This window comes from Phycodurus eques, chromosome 6 (genome assembly GCF_024500275.1).
Source record: "Phycodurus eques isolate BA_2022a chromosome 6, UOR_Pequ_1.1, whole genome shotgun sequence".
NCBI lineage: Eukaryota > Metazoa > Chordata > Actinopteri > Syngnathiformes > Syngnathidae > Phycodurus > Phycodurus eques.
This window is the reverse complement of record NC_084530.1, coordinates 11,397,010-11,416,799: the sequence shown is the minus strand read 5'-3', so window position 1 is coordinate 11,416,799 and position 19,790 is coordinate 11,397,010. Positions and strand designations below refer to the sequence as shown.

Sequence of the window (19,790 nt, the reverse complement as noted above, 5' to 3'; positions counted from 1 at the left end):
AGCCGACTTAATTGCCAATCATAGCGCTTGATTCATTGCTTCCCTTGAAGAGTGGCGCAATGACTGTCTGATCTGGGTGTGACTGGAGCATTGTCACTTGGCCAGTGTGGCAAAAGACTCCTCATGCCAAAAAAAAAGCTCCTCATGCCAAAAAATAACATCATTTTGTCACATTTAACTTCAAAACATATTTAAAAAACTGGAGTTACTTTTATGCACATTTACAATATTTGTCAACTTTATAGTTAAATCCAAATCATAAATGTTACACCTAAATCTCAAATCAAAATGTTAAATATATATTTAAATGTTAAATATATATCTAAGTATAAAATATAAATGTTAAATATATATCTAAATATAACTTAAATATAAATGTTAAATAATATAAATCTTGTGTAAATTTAAATATAAATCATAAAACTAAATGTTAAATCTAGAAATCTTTAAATATAAATATTAAAACTAAATGTTATATATTTAAATGTTAAATATAATTATAAATATACATGTTAAATGCTAAATCTAAATGTTTATGGTCGAGCTAAATAATGAGCTAATATGCAAATCCACACTGCCAAGAAATGGAAATTCAAAAATAAAAGCTGTGTGATTGTAGCATCAAAGAAGAGAGATGGACCCTTGGAAATATATTATCTCTACTTGAAATAACAGACCAGTTATGGAAACTTTATTTGACGAGTACTTTGAGTGTTTAGTGTCACTTTTATGAAGAAGTGTCGCGTGGAAAACGGGCGGTAGCAGGTGGGAAGAAGAGAGACACCAGCCACAGACTGGTGCTCCCCACTGGCCTGCCCGCCTCAGAGTGCGTCAGCCCTGGAGGTGGATTTGGAAAATCAAGTGGCAATCGGGGTGAGGGGAGCAAAAAAGAACTGTTGTTGCTGCTGCCGTGGGGGTGTTTCACCCGGGCATTTCAGCACGTAGTCCCCCTTCCCTCCCTCCCTCCCCCCCTCCCTCCTTCCTTCCTTTCTTTCTTGCGCACCCGAGTCCCGCGACGTCCACACGAATGGCCGCTTTCTGCTTCGGTTGTGCAGCACTGAAGGTGGACGGCGGCAGATGCCGGTGGCTGTGTTAGCTAGCTAGCTTCCTTGCTTGAGAAAGGAAGCTGAGGTCCCAGCCAGCGAGGATTTCCGGAGGGAGAAGCGGCATCTTCTAGCTGCACCCAGCCATAACCCATTGCAGAGCTGTGGCGAAGCGGCACTTCTTCATGAAAGTAACACGAAACGCTCAAAGTACTCATCAAATAAAGTTCCTGTAACTCGTTTGTCATTTCAGGTTGTGATCAACTACTGTATGTTCAAGGGTCCATTTCCCTGCATCAGATGTTTTTGTACGTTATTTGACACTACAAACAGATTTTATATTGGTAGTTCTGTTTCTTGGCAGTGTGGATTTGCATATTAGCTAAATATTTAGTTTGACCTGAAACATTTACAACTCAAATTCCAATGAAGTTGTGACGTTGTTTTAAACATAAATAAAAAGAATATAATGATTTGCAAACCATGTTCAACCTATATTTAATTGAAAACACTACAAAGACAAGATATTTAATGTTCAAACCGATCAACGTGATTGTTTTTAGCAAATAATCCTTAACTTAGAATTTTACGGCTACAACACGTTCCAAACAAGCCGGGACAGGGTCATGTTTACCACTGCGTTACATCACCTTTTCTTTTAACAGCATTCAATAAACGTTTGGGAACTGAGGATACTAATTATTTTAAATATAGTTTTAAATTTAAGATTTGTTTATATAGAGATCTAACATTTATATATAGATTTTACATTTAGTTTTAAGATTTAAATTTATATTTAAGATTTATATATATATATTGAACATTTATATACATATTTAACATTTATATTTAGATGTATACTGTATCCATTCCATTTTCCGAACTGCTTATCCTCACTAGCGTTGCGGGTGTGCTGGAGCCTATCCCAGCCGACTCTGGGCGAGAGGCGGGGTGCACCCTGAAATGGTCGCCAGCCCGTCGCAGGGCATGGAGCTGTTTACGTAAAAAGTCAATTGCATTGAATCATAGCATCTTGACCACACTAATCTACGTTAATATTCCGCCCCTGAGCAGTCATTTTGTATATCAGTGTAGTCATAGTTCATCTCCCATTAGTGAATTACAAATACCTCGTTCTTTGTCATTGTTGTCAGTTAAACCATTTACACTCACATTCACACCTACGGACAATTTAGACTTTTCACTTAACCTACCATGCATGTTTATGTGATGTGGGAGGAAACCGGAGTACCCAGAGAAAACCCACGCAGGCACAGGGAGAACAAGCAACTCTACACAGGCGAGGCCGGATTTGAACCTGTGTCCTCAGAACTATGAGGCAGATGTCCTAAACAGTTGTCCACCGTGTGGACAATGATAATGATATTAATAATGAACTAATTCGGATGATTTAAGAGATTTGGATTCCCACTCTGCATGTACACTGATCAGATTCACCAATATCACATTCGATCCCCGCACGACAACTTGGTCAAGTTTAGATGGACTTTCTGTACACCAAGATCTTGCACTTGGATGAGAATAAAAATGCATCACTGAAAATCGAGCCCTCATCACCAAAATGTCCCATGCTCCGGGTGGAAGCCAAAGGACACACCCTCGCTGCGCCAATACCACCCAGCTTGGTGCTGACTGGTCTGCCATATAGATAAACACACGCAGTGAACCTTGCGCTTGACCGAATATCAAGATGCGCACCGGCGTATGTTGCGTAATCTACAAGTATAGAGGCTGATATATTATTTTAATGTTATCTAGAATTACACCTAAGCCTCCTGGACAGTTTTAACGAACTTAACTATTCAATCAGTGATTTCTTTCTTTGTGTTCTGTGGCATCATCCTGAGATTTAAAGGCAGTAGCTGAACTAAAACATTTTTGGAGCCCTGTTGAGATTTCAGCATGAGGTTTGAACTCTTAATAGTCAAATATTTTTTTTCAGAATTTTACGAGAACATTATACAGTAGAAATACTTGTCCAGTGTCTTGAAGTGCATTGTTAATTATGAATTAGTGAATGTCACCCACCACGTACTGTAAGCTGAGCATTTGGATATGGATACAGATTGACCTGGTTGATGCTGTTTTGTGATGCTGCAAGTAAATCCAATCAGCGAATGCATATGAGTAAAAAAATAATAATAATTTTAAATCATTTTCTGTGGAAATTTCTTCAAATGATGTTACGAGTGTTAATGAAATACATTTAATTCGACTGAGAGTCTTTTTGTGGTTTTATTGGTGAGCATGGCACCTTTAGTAGTGGTTCGAGAAACACACATACACACACTCCACAAGCGCTCCAACTGGGCAATGGATTGATTTTGACAAAGCGTGAAGCTACAGTTAACCTTTCACATCGGAGCTCCGCAGCAATACATGAGAAACACTGAAGAGTTGATTTGATTTTTAGGGGATGGCCATAGTTTTAATTTACATCTGTGTTTCAAGGGATCATCAAGATGTTTTCATTGTTTGTTTGTTTGTTTTTGCTTTATACTCAACACAAAGGTTTGTCAAGGTCCACTTGCTCGTGTTGTATAATTTCCTCCAGTCCTGTTCGCTAGTTACGGCCTGTCGCTTGTGTTCCATCATCCAGCCGCTCTCTCCCGGTCGGGAACCGCACTAACGAGCTCCTCCTCCTCCTCGATTTGGGGATTTACCCCGGGGCGCACTGACCACTGGACGCACCAAGAAGGTTCCGAGGATTAGTGCCATGTAGACGCCGGGGGACGTCAGGGTTTTGTGTTCAGGAGCCAAAAACACCATTGGAGCTCACACTCGGAGAGGACTTCTACCTCAATGTCAACACAAGTCACTTCTCCCATGGACCACTATGCACCTCTAGACTACAACAGGTAAGATATTTCTGTTTAAAACACATGATAAGTAAATATTAAGTTGAAATATGATTGATTAAACCAAAACTAAGATGATCACAGATGTTGTCAAGGAACCAGTTTTGGTAACCTACTGTAAGTTATCTTCAAACTTTAACCCCCAGTCACTAAAATAATCATACAGAAAATGTAAATACAATAATACCATTATTTATGCAAATTATCCTCAACTGAAAGTTAAAGTTTAAAAAGCAAAACAACTTTCAAGTATGTGTGAGTTGCAGTTAAATAATCATTGGTTAAAACTGTGGTTACAGTGGTGTGTGTAACTGCACTGTATTATTTTGGTTACCTTATTTAGCAACATCTCTGAATATCATGTGATGCTATGCCACTGTAGACTATAACCACAATAATAAAACATGAATAAATATCCATTCATTTTCTGTAGCGCTTGTCCTCATTAGGGTCACGGGTGAGCTGGAGACTTTCCCAGCTGACTGGGTGGCAGGCATGGTACACCCTGGACTGGTTGCCTGTCAATCGTAGATGAATAAATGTACTATAGTCATTTTCAGGTCAGTTAAAATTGGGATTTTAAAATGGATGTTTCAATGAATAACATAGGTTTACAATGACATTAAAAGAATTATTAATTGATAAACTATAGGTTTCAGTGTCCTCTGTCCCAATGATTCTCAAAGTGTGGTACAAGTACCACGAAGTAGTATATGCGGGCTCCCTCTCGTGGTAAACAAAAGAACCACTGAATTAAACATAAAACAATAAATATGATCAAACATATTAGAATGAAGCTTGCTGGCCTGTTTAAACTTTTAAAAAATCCAGTACAGCACATTTTTTTACTTTTTAAGTACAGTACGTTTTTATTTAAATACAGTTCAGTTGTATTTAAAATTTTAAAACAACACATTTGCGTTTCATCTTTAACTGTTTGCTTTAAAAATGCTATTGGAGTTACAATTTGTATTTAACTTTCATGTGCAATACAGTTTTTAATTGAATTATTTAAGAAGGTTGTTTTGTTTTCCTGTAGTATTTAAGCACAGTGTTATTGTTGAAACTATGAATCAGGTTGCAGTTGCTTACAATAATAAATGTGCTTTTCGGGAATAAAACCTTTTTCTTACATTCTTATATTAATGTTGGCCATAATGGTGGTACTTGGAGAGATAAATATTTTATGAGGTGGTACTTTTTGTGAAAAGTGTCAGAACCGCTACTCTATCCCATTTTGTTTGTGTTCTACATGCAGGTATTAGAGTGAGGTGACTCCAAACTTATATTGTTTCTCCTGAGCCGGTGCATGCTGTTGACAATGACTGTCACCTACACGGCCAGAGTTGCAAACGCTCGCTTCTGTGGTTTCTCCAAGCTGCTTTTGGCTTGGAAAGGCAGTATCTACAAAGTGTTGTATAAGGAGTTCCTGGCTTTCTTCGCCATGTACACGGCCATCAGTATCACATACAGGTAATGAAGTCTAAAGGTGCTCATGTCTGTAATTCTTTGAGTCGCAAATGTTAGGTTAGATTTCTAACGACAATTGTCTTCTTTTAGATTTTTCCTGCCTGATGATGAGAAAAGGTATTTTGAGAAGCTGGCAATTTATTGCAACCACTATGCCAGTCTCATCCCAATGTCCTTTGTACTGGGTAAGCTGCAATGCCAACTATACAAGACCATTATCTCTTTGGGTTTTACCTTTCTTACGATCATATGATCAGCTGACTTTAAACTTAAGGCGAGAGGCGGCGTACACACTGGACTGGTTGCCAGTCAATTGCAGGTCACATATAGACAAAAGCCCAACCAATCATGCTCACATTCACACCTATAGGCAATTTATTTGGTGTTCATTGAACCTAACATGCATATTTTTGGACCATGTTTATCGATAAAACACTCATTGATAAGACCCCATCCAATCTTCGTTCTCTGCTCACCATGAATACCACCACCTGCACTCTCCATTCCAGCAGGTTTATTAACCTCTTTGTTGTCAAACTCAACACTATTTTTGGTTGATCTTCTTTTCAATTTTCTGCCCCAAATGACTGGAACGCTCTGCAACAAATAATAAAATTCACCTCATTCATCCTGATTAAAAAGTACATAAGGGATGATGCATGATCGCTGCACCTGTTTTTTGCCTGTTATGAAACTTTTATTCATCATATGGTATGACGTAATGTAATTTATTCTGTAAATATGTAATCATATCACAAAGTAGAGTTTGTTGTATATGTATTTGTACAGTAGAACCTCGATAGAACGGTCTAATGGGGGTAGGGGTGGTTGTCCGATATAGCCGATTGTCCATTACATTGAAGCACTTTTTTTTTGTAGGCCATATGCACCCATATTACTGTACAGTACAAAATGATTGTTTAGAATTTTTTTTTCGTGGCCTAAAATGCACAGTACAGTACAAAGTTATGGTAAATAAATATTTAAAAAAGCTTGAAAATGTTTGAAAGTTTAACATTTGATCCAAACTTACCACGCACCGCGGTGTGCTTAGTCATGGTGGCATTGTTGATGTACAGTACTCATAGGCGAGTCGCTTTCATGGGCCACGAGGAATTAGTGTGCTTCCTAGTGACTTCCAGCAAAATATTTCTGCCACCGCAAGTACTTCCGGGGCACACAGTTACCATGGTGTCAGGGTTAGACTTTTTGTAAACAATATCTGCCAGTCAAAGCTACAGCATGCTTCCGAAGAAAAATTAAACGGTTCAAGTGTCAGCGAACAAAAATCACTGCTGTCGATCATTGATGTGTGTCACTGTGTGAGGCTTCTACAGTATTAGCCCGTGAGAACGGCAGCCGCACAGCGCACGACACTGCTGAGCGACGCATCGGGCAAGATGAAAAGCAACGAGCAGAACTTTTCTGATCGTGTAAACATGCCAACAAAAAATATTGCGACACAATTGCCAACTCTATTTTGGTGCTCGTGGATGACGAAAGGCTGACTTGGAGCCAGTCATAAAGAGTTGAGCCGTGCTATGAAGTCACATAAGTATGACATAACTCATTTAAACTCTGCGGCGCCGTGCTTTTCCCGGTTTACGTATTGTTCCCAGTTTTAAGCGCAATCTTACGCAGGACGGGGACAGAGGATTGTTACTGTTGTAAGCTTGAGTTAAATAAAACAATGACTCTTGCGGTTGCTGGCTTCCCCCAAATGATCAGTTTTAGATTTATTTACGTTCTTCAGAATTATATTTCTTACCCTACCACTGATAAAGCGCAAGACCCTCTTTTTAATGCAGGATGCGAGTTCACAATGTTTAGTTTGCAAAAGTACGGCAAAAACAAGCCCGGTCGGCTGCCGTCTTGCACGCTGTCCCTAATCAAGTGGCCGGCCTAACAGATAAAAAACGGCTCGCTACATTAAATCACCACGAAAGGAGGGAAAACAAGACAATGTTGTGTTGATGTACTTTCCTTTGCTGAAAGACTTTAGTAAAATGTCAATGATTGTGGCGTCTCTTTCAATTGACCAAAGAATGAGCTAACATTAATAGCTGTGCTAGCTACGCATTCAACGATCTGTCCATATTGAACTCCAGTATTGACGTGGATGAATTTGCTTTAATGATACGACTCAACTCGTTTTCAGTGTGCTTTGAGTGCACTGTAAATAATCCAGTTATTTTGCATTGAAATAGACTCTATTACCCGACTGTGGTTTTCTGAAGTGTTCCTGAGCCCACGTGGCAATATGCTGCTCACGTGCAGAGATTTCTCCAGATTCTCTTAATCTTTTGATGATATGATGGACCACACAAATCCCTGGATTGCCTGCAATTGTACCTTGAGAAACATTGTTCTTCAACTGTTGGACCATTAAATGCTCACGCAGTTGTTCACATAGTGGTGAACCTCACCCCATCTTTGTGAACAACTGAGCCTTTCGGTGATGCTTCTTTAATACACAATCATGACACTCACCTTTTTCCAATTAACCTATTCACCTGTGGAATGTTCCAAACAGGTGTTTTTTTTTTTTTTTTTTTTAGCATTCCTCAACTTTCCCCAGTCATTTGTTGTTACAGCTTTTTTTGGAAAGTGTTGCAGGCATCAAATTCAAAATGAGAGAATATTTACAATAAAACAATAACGTTCATCAGTTTGAACATTGAATATCTTGTTTTTGTAGTGTATTTAGTTGAATATAGGTTGAAAAGGATTTGCAAATCATTGTATTGTGTTTTTATTTACGTTTTACACAATTTTCCAACTTCATTGGATTTGGGGTTTGTAAATTATTGGACAAACAGGGTGGTGTTTCATCTTTAAGAAGTTAATTCATTCATTCCTTAATTCTCTTCCGCTTATCCGAGGTCAGGTCGCGGGGGCAGTAGTTTTAGCAGAGAAGCCCAGACTTCCCTCTCCCCAACCACTTCCACCAGCTCTTCCGAGGGGATCCCGAGACGTTCCCAGGCAAGCCGGGGTCTCCTCCTGGTGGGACGTGCCCGGAACACCTCACCATTACTGTATGTAATAGTATCTTAGGTTTGGCAAACAGTCAGAGTCAGATTAAGGTGATCAGTGGCCGTGAAAACTGACACAACCCCCAAAATGTACACGATGAACGACCTAATGTCTTTCCAATCCGATGTTCTGGATTTTTTTTTCATGTTCAGAAGTATTTTCATTCAACAATGAATTCAGCCAAATGGTCAAAATGATGATGAAATTTCAGCTTGTGCTTTGATACAACCTTGCCAACAGTACGGTTGACCCTTGGCTTGTGTTTCCTCTTTCTGGAACACTGTGAACAGGTTTCTACGTGACCCTGGTGGTGAACCGGTGGTGGAACCAGTACACGAGCATCCCGCTTCCCGATCGGCTCATGTGTGTCCTCTCGGGGGGCCTCCAGGGAAATGACGAGCGAGGCCGCCTGCTCAGACGCACCATGATGCGTTATGCCAGTCTGTCAGCCCTGCTCATCCTCAGATCTGTCAGCACAGCTGTCTTCAAGCGTTTCCCCACCATGGATCACGTGGTGGAGGCTGGTGAGTGTCTGGTGGTGATAAAGAGCATGTTGTGCAGATGCTCCACGATATAACTTACTTTACTTTCCTCACTATCATCAATGACCTGATTCCCTTCTTAAAAATTCACTTCTTAAAGGTGTACCGGTGCACCTTATTTCATTAGTTCAATTCCATCCATCCATCCATCCATCCATCTCTTTTACAATACTGTAGTTCAATTATCCATCCATCCATCCATTTTCTGAGCCGCTTCTCCTCACTAGGGTCGTGGGCGTGCCGGAGCCTATCCCAGCTATCATCGGGCAGGAGGCGGGGTACACCCTGAACTGGTTGCCAGCCAATCGCAGGGCACATACAAACAAACAACCATTCGCACGCACAGTCACACCTACGGGCAATTTAGAGTCTTCAATTAATGCCTGTTTTTGGGATGTGGGAGGAAACCGGAGTGCCCGGAGAAAACCCACGCAGGCACGGGGAGATCATGCAAACTCCACAGAGAAACTCCGGAGATTGAACCCGATCCTCAGAACTGTGAGGCAGATGCTCCAACCGTGCCCCCGTAGTTCAATTAAATAAAATGAAAAAAACTAAATGTATAGATTCACACAAGCAGAGGTGGGTAGAGTAGCCAAATATTTTACTCAAGTAAGAGTACTATTACTTCAAAATAATACGACTCAAGTAAAAGTAAAATGTAGTCCTCCAAATAATTACTGGAGTAAGAGTAAGAAAGTACTCAGTGAAAAAAAAAAAATCCAAGTACTGAGTAACTAGTGAGTAACTTCTGATTTATTTTTTAAATCAGAGCATGAATGTCAAATAAAATAAAAATGACTAAATAAAATAGGAATGTGCAAATTCAGATATTGAAATATCACTTAATCTAAAACATTAAATAAATTCTTTATAGAATAAAACCTTTGTAAAATAACAAATTAAGGCAAATTCAGTGCCAAGAAATGGCCTTATACTATATTGTTTCCGTTCAACAACACAATAATGTAGGCTCACCAGGCAGATTACAAAAACAGGAACAAGGGTGGTGTGGATATAAAAAGTATGCAATTGTTGCCCAATGCACAGCCAAAACAACAGCAAAAACATCTGCAACTTCTCATTTTTCCCCTCAGGTTAGAAGTAGGCTGAGATATCCAAGTTTGGGCAGTAACAAAACTATGCTGCATGTTAAAGCTGTTGTTTTTCGTAATTTATAATAACGACACGAATCTCGCGCGGCAGTCACGACTCATGCCGAATGGTCCCCAAAGCCCAATAGAAGACTTTGGGTGCGGACATGAGACTTTCTTGTGTCGTTTGATTGGTGAACTTCAGTCAAACATCACCATGGTAATCACAATGGATTGGAGAAACGACGCCCGATGCAGAAGTCAAAAACAGAAGTCTAAAAATAGATCGCGCAAGGAATTATTGATAAATAAAAGTAGCGAGCAGCGTGTAGATTATTAAAAGTAACGTTTCTTCTTAATATAAATACTCAAGTAAAAGTAAAAAGTATGCTTTACTATAACTACTGACATTTACAATGGATCCAAAATGTTACTAGAGTAAATGTAACGGAGTAAATGAAACGTGTTCCTACCCACCTTTGCACACACCTTAAGTAAACTACTTCATGATTTTATTTTATTTTTATAATTTTGCTTATTATAGCTTGCACTTACTAAGCCCCAAAATCACGACATCAAGAAATTATAGAAATGAGATGGGAATTGTGTGCCCTGCGACCAGTGTTGCCACAATTACTTAGTTACTTTACTGATTGCTTGAGCTTAAAAGTAACTAAGTTAGAAGTAAGTAACTTTTTAGTTACTTTCAGCAGCTGCCAAGTGGCACGAATATCAAGTATCCTCAGTACAAAAAAAAAAGCATTAGCTTCACCGTACCCATTACTTGGTAATGTACTCCACACAAGTTACAGAATGATGTCATCAATATGAACCAATAACTGAAATATTTCTGTCGTTGAAGCCACATTAAATCAACAACTTAGTGCAGACTTGACATCACAACACAGCACAGTAAGTTCCTAAATGTAAACAAACAGACCATTCTCAGTAAACTACTCTCCAATCTTAACGGATAGCTAGATGGATGCTGATTGTGGTCCATGAAGGCAATTGTGTGTAATGTGCGTGTGCGTCCATATGTGCACACACAGGCACACACACACACACACACACACACACACACACACACACACACACACACAGACACACCATTGTAATTTTGATGCGAAGAGCGAGAAAATGTGACAAGATTACGCAAGAATTTAACTAGCAAAGCTGTGGGTGATTGACGGGGGGGGGGAGGGAGCACTTACTTACATGACGTCAGCCGTGCAACGCGTCAAACCAGCTCACAGTACGGACTACAGACAAACTTGAAAGTTCGCGCTTTTCATTGTAAATATTATTTAAGATAAGTATTGTAAGTCCTTCCGTGAGTCGGTCCTTATTGTAGGACGATTTATGACCGCACATTTCGGTATGAATAATTAACCCACAATGCATTGCGCACTTAACACGACAGTAAAACTGTATTCTTAATAAACAAAGGAAAATAACAAAAATAGTGTGGCGATAGTGAAATCGTGCATTTCTTTGCACTTTTATGGTACTGCACCGTCACTCTGCATTGTAGAATCAACAATCACATCCCAATCGCTTTCTTCCGCTTCTGCAGTCTGCACGAACAGTTAAATGCTATTGAATGGCTGCACTGCAGTTTTTTGTTTTTTTTTGAGTCACCAGCAACCACAAATCAATACTTAGCGAGCGACATTGATGGCTTAAAAGTAACGATTGCTGGTTTGGAAAAGTAACTGGAGTCTGATTTCTCTCCCAGAGGAAAGTAACGTATTACTTTGATCGTTTGTCAAAATGGTGGAATTGTGGAGTAACACGTTACTGCCTGCGACTGACTGGCGACCAGTTCAGGGTGTAGTCTGCCTTCTACCCAAAGTCAGCTGGGATAGGCTCCAGCACCCTGTGACCCTAACCAGGATAAGCGGTGTTGAGAATGGATGGAAGGATGAGATGGGAATTGGCCTTCTGAAAAGTAGTTTCATTGATATGTGTAATAGTTTCACTTTTTGAATTGAGCTACTGAAATAAATTGACTTACTCCTAATCTATCTAGCACCTGTATTAGTCAATGTCCCAATACTTTTACATTGGGTTAATGTTCCCTGAAGCTACAGTGCTAAGAAGTCTGAGATCAAGGATCCTGTTGTCACTCACCTATTGTTGGCTGTTCTGCAAATGAAAGTCTGACTTGCTATTTCAAGACAATTTACATTAGCAGTTGAAAACTGTGCAGGATTCATGACTAGAGAGGAGCGGAAGAACTTTGAAGGCCTCCAATCTCCTTACAACAAATACTGGATCCCTTGTGTGTGGTTCACCAACCTGGCTGCTGTGGCCCGCTGCGAAGGCCGCATCAAAGATGATCACATGCTCAAGCTGCTGCTGGAGGTGTGTCATCACACACACAAACGCACGCGCGCACATGGGGAGGATTCATGTAATGTGATCTCACATAGCATTGTGACCGTTTTCAAGCAGGAGCTGAATGTGTTCAGGGGGAAATGCGGCATGCTGTTTCATTATGACATGATCAGTGTTCCACTGGTCTACACTCAGGTAAGCAGGCAGATGCTTCGTCCTCTCCCAAATACAATCTCTCTTCAGACGCTCCTTGTGGGGATGCATACATTTTAATAACATAAAGGAAAATGAATTACCTGAATGGTAGAATAAAACAAAATCTATTCAGTGACTATCAAAACACTGTCCCATAGCTGTGGGACTCGTCTGCACATTCTGTATATTAGGATACATATTACAAATACATACCAGACATGCAGACTTAGCATTCATACACTGAGTGGGAAATGAAGCCTCGCTGCCTGCGAGGAAGCCATGCACTATCCGTGAGCCCGAGCAAAATTCAACCACAACAATAAACACAATTCAAATTAATAGGTCTGACTTTCAAATCCGAACATTATTCATTATGCTTGTAAGGACGGAGCTTTTTCTGTTGCTCATATATTGCACTTCACTCCCTTGTGCAGGCATACTTACTGATGTGTCCAGTGAAGGTATAACCACACAGCAAAGAGGTTCACAAACTGGGCTCCCCGGACCGACCGGTTTCCACCGGTCGTAGCTTGGGGCACCACAAAATAATTTCAAATAAATGATTCACATATCAATTAGAAAAGTGCATACCTATGTATGTATTTGTCTCTGTCATGTTGCATGACCCAATTATTCAGTCAATAAAATCAAAGAAAAGTGTAACCTGTTCCCTTATCCGTCCTGCAGGTAGTCACTTTAGCTGTGTACAGTTTTTTCCTGGTATGTCTGATTGGTCGCCAGTTCCTGGATCCTAATCAAGGTTATCCAGGCCATGACCTTGACCTCTACATTCCCATCTTCACCCTGCTGCAGTTTTTCTTTTATGCCGGGTGGCTCAAGGTCAGCGGCGACGACGTCGTGTTTGCTTTTAATGAAGAAAATGAAATGCATTCACTTGGCGTTTTAATATTTCCTTTCCCAAATGTTTCATTTCCTAAAGGTTGCAGAGCAGCTGATCAACCCTTTTGGAGAAGATGACGATGATTTTGAGACAAACTGGTTGATTGACAGAAATTTCCAGGTTGGCTGATGCTAGTCATTTTACGTGATCCTCAGGCTGCTGTGTTAAAACTCTTATTCACTGTAATGAAACTTCACTCGTAACATCTAATTACATTTGACACTGTACTGTGCTTTTTCCCCCGCGTTGTTAAAGAAGTAATAATCAAAGAATTAGTTTTTGTTGTTGTACAACCCTCAATTCCAAAGATTTTGGGACATTGTGTAAAACGTAAATAAAACAGACTACAATGATTTGCAAATACTTTTCCACCTATATGCAATCAAATACACTACGAAGACAAAATACAGTATTTAATGTTCAAACTGATGAACGTTATTGTTTTTTTTTGCAAATATTGTCTCGTTTCAAATTTGATGCCTGCACCATGTTCTAAAAAAATCTGGGACAGGGGCAACAAAAGACTGGGAAACTTGAGGAATGCAAAAAACAAAACAAAACATCCGTTCGGAACATCCCACTGGTGAACAGGTTAATTGGAATCAGGTGAGTGTCATAAGTATCAAAGGGTATAAAAGGAGCATCCCCGAAAGGCTCAGTTGTTCTAAAGCAAGGATGGAACGAGGTTGACCACTTTGTGAACAACTGCGTTTCTTTGTAGTGTATTCAATTGAATAGGTTGAAAAGGATTTGCAAATCATCGTATTTCGTTTGATACTATGTCCCAACTTCATTGGAATTAGGGTTCGTAGTGCACTAAACCCATTTTCCCTACGGGCCACATCATACTTATGGTTTCCCTCATAGGGCTATAATGACTGTGAAAAACGTAGCAATGTATAATCATCTCACTGTATCATGACATTATACACAATTGCCACTGCATTTCATTGCGATTACATATATTTTATAACTAACTGAATATACATATACTGTACACGACAGGAAGCTGGGCAGCCAAGACACATGCTATGAAATGAAGACAAAAGACTGTTGGAAATAAATTTATATATTTTGTTACATAGGTTTTATCATAAGAAATATGAATAATAATTAACTCATAATTTCATTAAAGGTACCATATTTTGGCTATTTAGACCTCCATAGAGTGACTCTCTAACATGGACTTAGTATAAAATTGTCAATTCCATTTAAAAAAAAAATACAAATAAATACAAAAAACACCTTTAAATCGCAATTGTAGTTCAGTGCTTTTGATAGTGTTTAGGCCAGCAGAGAAGTCTCTGAAGGCCCTCACTTCACACTACTGGCGTTTGCATTAAGCTAGCAGACTTTAAGGCAAAGTTATGCGAGTGTTTTAAATCCACAATGTGTAATTCTCTTTGTCTTATGTTTAGTTTGACAGTAAACCTCAACTGGGCGTGTCGGTAAACAGCTTGAATAGTTCGCCATCTGCCATACTGCAGACAGTGAGTTGGTAAGGTTTTTTGCTCGAAAGGCAAAGCTCAAAACGTCCCAACAACATCTCGTATCTGGAAAAAACTCGTAAGTGGGGTCACTCGTATCTCAAGGCATCCACTCACTCACCACCTTTAAATCTCATAGATTGTGCAGGCGTACATCATGTTGCGGTGTGTAAGATTGTGTAGTTGATTTTTCTGTTAACAAATTACAACTAAAGACCACTCTGCAGGTGTCCATGATGGCGGTGGATGAGATGTATGGCGATCTGCCTAGGATGGAACGGGATCGCTACTGGAACGACTCCAACCCAAGACCACCTTATACAGCTGCAACTCTTTTTGTCCTGCGCAAACCCTCCTTCCAAGGGTCAACGTTTGACATGGCGTGAGTCTCTGGGTTTCACTTTCTCATTGTCTATGCAATCAACTTGTGACCTTTACATTTCATCTTGGGAACTATGGGAAAATAAAAGTACACCATATGGACAAAAGTATTGGGAGACATGGCCATGATACTTCAAGGAATTCAAAATGGAAAATAATCGAGTCTTCTCTTTTCAGCTATAACAGGGTCTTTTCTTCTGGGAAGACTTTTTACAAGACATTTTTGGAGGGGGGGGGGGGTCTTCTGTTCCCACAAAAATAACAAACCAAGAGTAAGGCATGCAGTGGTGGAAAGTAACAATCTACAAATACTTTGTTACTGTACTGGAGTTGATGTCAGGCATCTGTACTTTATTTGAGTGGTTTTCTGATGACTTTTTACTAGGGTTGGGAATCTCCGGCATGAGGCCGATTCGATACATTGCTATATACACAAGTAGCGATTCGATTCAAAAACGATATCTTTCCGGGTGGAACGATTTGATACGATTCGATTCAGTATGGGAGCGATACGATTCTCGATTCGATTTGGTGCGGAAAAAATGCGAAAGTTAACATTTGCACATGTAGACAGACGCTAATCATAAAGAACCTTGACTTGACTTAACCAGATTCTATAAAAGGACATTTGTCGAGATGAAAACTATAAAGTCTCGGGCAACCAATTCCTAGCTTCGCAATATCCGGTCCACAGCCCTACAACCAATGTATCTAAGGATTCCTGGCGGATTTTGTATCGATAACAGAGTCTATGTCTCGCCTTTATGAACGGATATCCTGACGCATCGGTTTATTGTTCCCCACCCTACTTTTTACTTTGGCTACCTATTTGAAATCTTATACAGTATGTATACTTCCCACTCAATTTAACTTAACTTAATAATTCAAAATGGGCTTGCTGACATTGCGTAAAATAAGACGTAAAGGGTTAAGTCAACCATGGTTGAGATCTTGATGGATGGACTGCAATCTTGGGGACTTATCAGGTAGAAAAAAACAGGGACAGCAGCGTTATGGAGGAAAGTGAACCAGGGAGCATTACGACGACCACAGATTTGGAGAAGCAATATTGTCCTCATCTGTGGCCTTATTTAAGGTTGTAAAATTGTTTTGTTTTTTTAATTGTTTGATAGCATAAAAGTCGAGCCAACACTATCTAGATCTTGGTTTAAAAAAACAAACTAAAGGTATCATGTAACATGATTATAAAAGTTTTAAAAAAAAATGAAATTATTTTGTGTACAGTTTTTTTTCATTTTTTTTTATCAAGTTATCAAAAGAGGTATTGTATGTAATTGACAGTAAAAATATTTTTTACTTTTGTACAAAAGTACAATTCAGTCTGTACTTTTTAAAGTTAATTCAGTACTACTTTAATGAGTCTTTCTTTTGACAAAAGCATTTGTACTTTTACATAAGTACAGAGTGTGAATATGTTTACCACCTCTGAAGGTGTGTAATAAATAGAGTTATCAAGCCCTGATAGAGAATGACCAAACAACAACATCAGTGATATGTGTGATTATCAAAGAACTGACAGAACTATGTGCTGTCTGACAGGATTCCCAAAGAGGAAATGCACTTTCAGCCTCTAGAGGAGATCGCGGAGAACATGGAGGAGTCAGTCAGCCGTCACCCCAACATGGCTCTCTTCAACCGGCTCCTTAATGCGGCCCCCTCGCACACCGGCTTCATGAGCGGAGCCCTGCGACGCACCTCAGCCCAGCTCCAGAGACTCTATCATTCGCCCAGCATCGACCAGTGCATCAGCGATGACGACGACAGTGAAAGTTGTAAAATAGGTAAAGGGGGCTCTTTGCCATCTGGGCTTGGGCAGGACACCCAAAGCACCGTGTGTAGTTTTCGGGAAGAGAAGAGCGCCAGAGTGCCTCTGTTGGAGATTCAGTTTGGGGCCGAGAAGGAGAAGCCACGGGGCAACTCTGACATTAGCCATGGGGATGAGGACACTGAGACACATGGGAGTGGTCTTGAAGATGGGTACACAAGAGAGGAGGTAGAAGAGAAAGCAGAGTTCCCATCTCCTGTGTTGTGCCTTCCTCCTCCCCCTCAGCACTCTAGAGAGACTCGACCAGCCTCCGCCATTCCCATCACCTTCCATCACCCCTCTCCTTTCCCGTTTCACCTCACGTCCCATTCCAGTCTGGAGCACTGCAGCTCGCAGCCTGTGATCAACCACCACAAAGCTGTGCCCTCCATTCTTAACCCTTCTTTAGGTCAACACAAAACGTCCTTCCTCACTGTGCCATCTTTGGAGCCCCAGCGCTTCCGGAGTGTCAGCATGGGATCAGAGCTGACTGGTACTTAGGCGCACAGCAGTTGGTCATTTGAACTTCATGACTATAATGCTGTATTTATCCATCCATCTTTTATACCGCTTATCCTCATTCGAGTAGCAGGTGAGTTGGAGCCTATCCTGGCTGACTTAACGTGACAGGCGGGGTACACCGTCTGGTGCTATGGACACTCACATTCACACATAAAGGACAGTTTAGAGTCTTCAATGAACCTAACATGCATGTTTTTGGAATGTGGGCGGAAGCCAGAGTACCCGGAGGAAATCCATGCAATTGCAGGCCATGCAAAGGAAAGAAGGAAAAGAAAGAAAGAGAAACATCCATCCATCCATTTTCTGAGCCGCTTCTCCTCAGTAGGGTCGCGGGCGTGCTGGAGCCTATCCCAGCTGTCATCGGGCAGGAGGCGGGGTACATCCTGAACTGGTTGCCAGCCAATCGCAGGGCACATACAAACAAACAACCAGTCGGACTCACAGTCACACCTACGGGCAATTTAGAGTCTTCAATTAATGCCTGTTTTTGGGATGTGGGAGGAAACCGGAGTGCCCGGAGAAAACCCACGCAGGCACGGGGAGAACATGCAAACTCCACACAGGCGGGACCGGGGAATGAACCCGGGTCCTCAGAACTGTGAGGCTGACGCTCTAACCAGTCGGCCACCGTGCCGCAAGAAAGAAAGAAAGAAACAAACAAACAAACAAAATATTCTCCTGTGACACTGTCTTTTGGACTTATACACATTATGGATATGTTTTTAAGATGAGACTGAATGATGATTGAAATGTAAATACAGTAGAATATCTTTAACATACAACCCTAATTCCAATGACGTTGGGACATTGTGTTAAACATAAATAAAAACAGAACACAATGATTTGCAAATCATGTTCAACCTATATTTAATTGAATACACTTCAAAGACAAGATATTTAATCTTCAAACTGATAAACCTCATTGTTTTTAGCAAATAATCATTAGCTTAGCTGCAACACGTTCCAAAAAAGCTGGGGCAGGGTCATGTTTGCCACTGTGTTACATCACCGTTTCTTTTAACAACATTCACTAATTGTTGAAGCATAGTAGGTGGAATTCTTTCCCATTCTTGCTTGATGTACAGCTTCAGCTGTTCAACAGTCCGGGGTCTCCGTTGTCGTATTCTACGCTTCATAATGCGCCACACATTTTCAATGGGAGACAGGTCTGGACTGCAGGCAGGCCAGTCTAGTACCCGCACTCTTTTACTACGAACCCACGCTGTTGTAACACGTGCAGAATGTGATTTGGCATTGTCTTGCTGAAATAAGCAGGGGCGTCCATGAAAAAGACGTTGCTTGGATGGCAGCATATGTTTCTCCAAAACCTGTATGTACCTTTCAGCATTAATGGTGCCCATCACAGATGCTGGCTTTTGAACTTTGCGTCCGTAACAGTCCGGATGGTTCTTTTCCTCTTTGGCCCAGAGGACATGACGTCCACAATTTCCCAAAACAATTTGAAATGTGGACTCGTCGGACCACAGAACACTTTTCCACTTTGCATCAGTCCATCTTAGATGAGCTCGGGCCCAGAGAAGCAGGTGGCGTTTCTGGGTGTTGTTGATAAATGGCTTTTGCTTTGCATAGTAGAGTATCAAGTTGCACTTACGGATGTCGCGCCGAACTGTATTTACTGACATTGGTTTTCTGAAGTGTTCCTGAGCCCATGTGGTGATATCCTTTACACATTGATGTCGGTTTTTGATGCAGTGCCGAAGGTCTCTCTCGGGCATTCAATGTTGGTTTTCGGCCTTGCCGCTTACATGCGGTGATTTCTCCAGATTCTCTGAACCTTTTGATGGTATTATGTACCATAGATGATGAAATCCCTAAATTCCTTGCAATTGTACGTTGAGGAACATTGTCCTTAAACTGTTCGACTATTTTCTCACGCACTTGTTCATAAAGAGGTGAACCTTTCCCCATCTTTGCTTGACGAATGACTGAGCAATTCAGGGAAGCTCCTTTTCTACCCAATCATGGCACCCACCTGTTCCCAATTAGCCTGTTCACCTGTGGGATGTTCCAAACAGGTGTTTGGTGAGCATTCTTCAGCTTTTTTGGAACGCGTGCAG

The 19,790-nt window shown here is 40.6% G+C and overlaps 1 protein-coding gene across 2 annotated transcripts; it reads left to right on the top strand.

The window, feature by feature from the left end:
- The first annotated feature begins 426 nt into the window (after nucleotides 1-426).
- On the top strand, nucleotides 427-18,983 carry best2 (bestrophin 2). 2 transcript variants are annotated; one of them, XM_061679638.1, is made up of 10 exons: nucleotides 427-3,922; nucleotides 5,181-5,395; nucleotides 5,483-5,577; nucleotides 8,716-8,949; nucleotides 12,274-12,428; nucleotides 12,519-12,596; nucleotides 13,284-13,436; nucleotides 13,537-13,617; nucleotides 15,212-15,366; nucleotides 16,926-18,983. In XM_061679638.1, exons 2-10 carry the CDS (start codon nucleotides 5,232-5,234, stop codon nucleotides 17,689-17,691), a joined length of 1,881 nt encoding a protein of 626 aa, XP_061535622.1. In that variant the 5' UTR covers nucleotides 427-3,922; nucleotides 5,181-5,231; the 3' UTR covers nucleotides 17,692-18,983. The 2 variants fall into 2 exon arrangements, with proteins under 2 accessions (XP_061535622.1, XP_061535621.1); XM_061679637.1 differs by having other exon boundaries at nucleotides 12,274-12,596.
- Nucleotides 18,984-19,790: the final 807 nt, after the last annotated feature.

What these genes read in the sequence shown, in the direction of transcription:
- best2 (XM_061679637.1), top strand. Translation starts at nt 5,232, where the DNA reads ATGCTGTTGACAATGACTGTCACCTACACGGCCAGAGTTGCAAACGCT. An exon ending in TTTATGCCGGGTGGCTCAAG is followed by an intron (nt 13,437 to 13,536) that starts GTCAGCGGCGAC and finishes CATTTCCTAAAG; the next exon opens with GTTGCAGAGCAGCTGATCAA. An exon ending in TGATTGACAGAAATTTCCAG is followed by an intron (nt 13,618 to 15,211) that starts GTTGGCTGATGC and finishes ACCACTCTGCAG; the next exon opens with GTGTCCATGATGGCGGTGGA.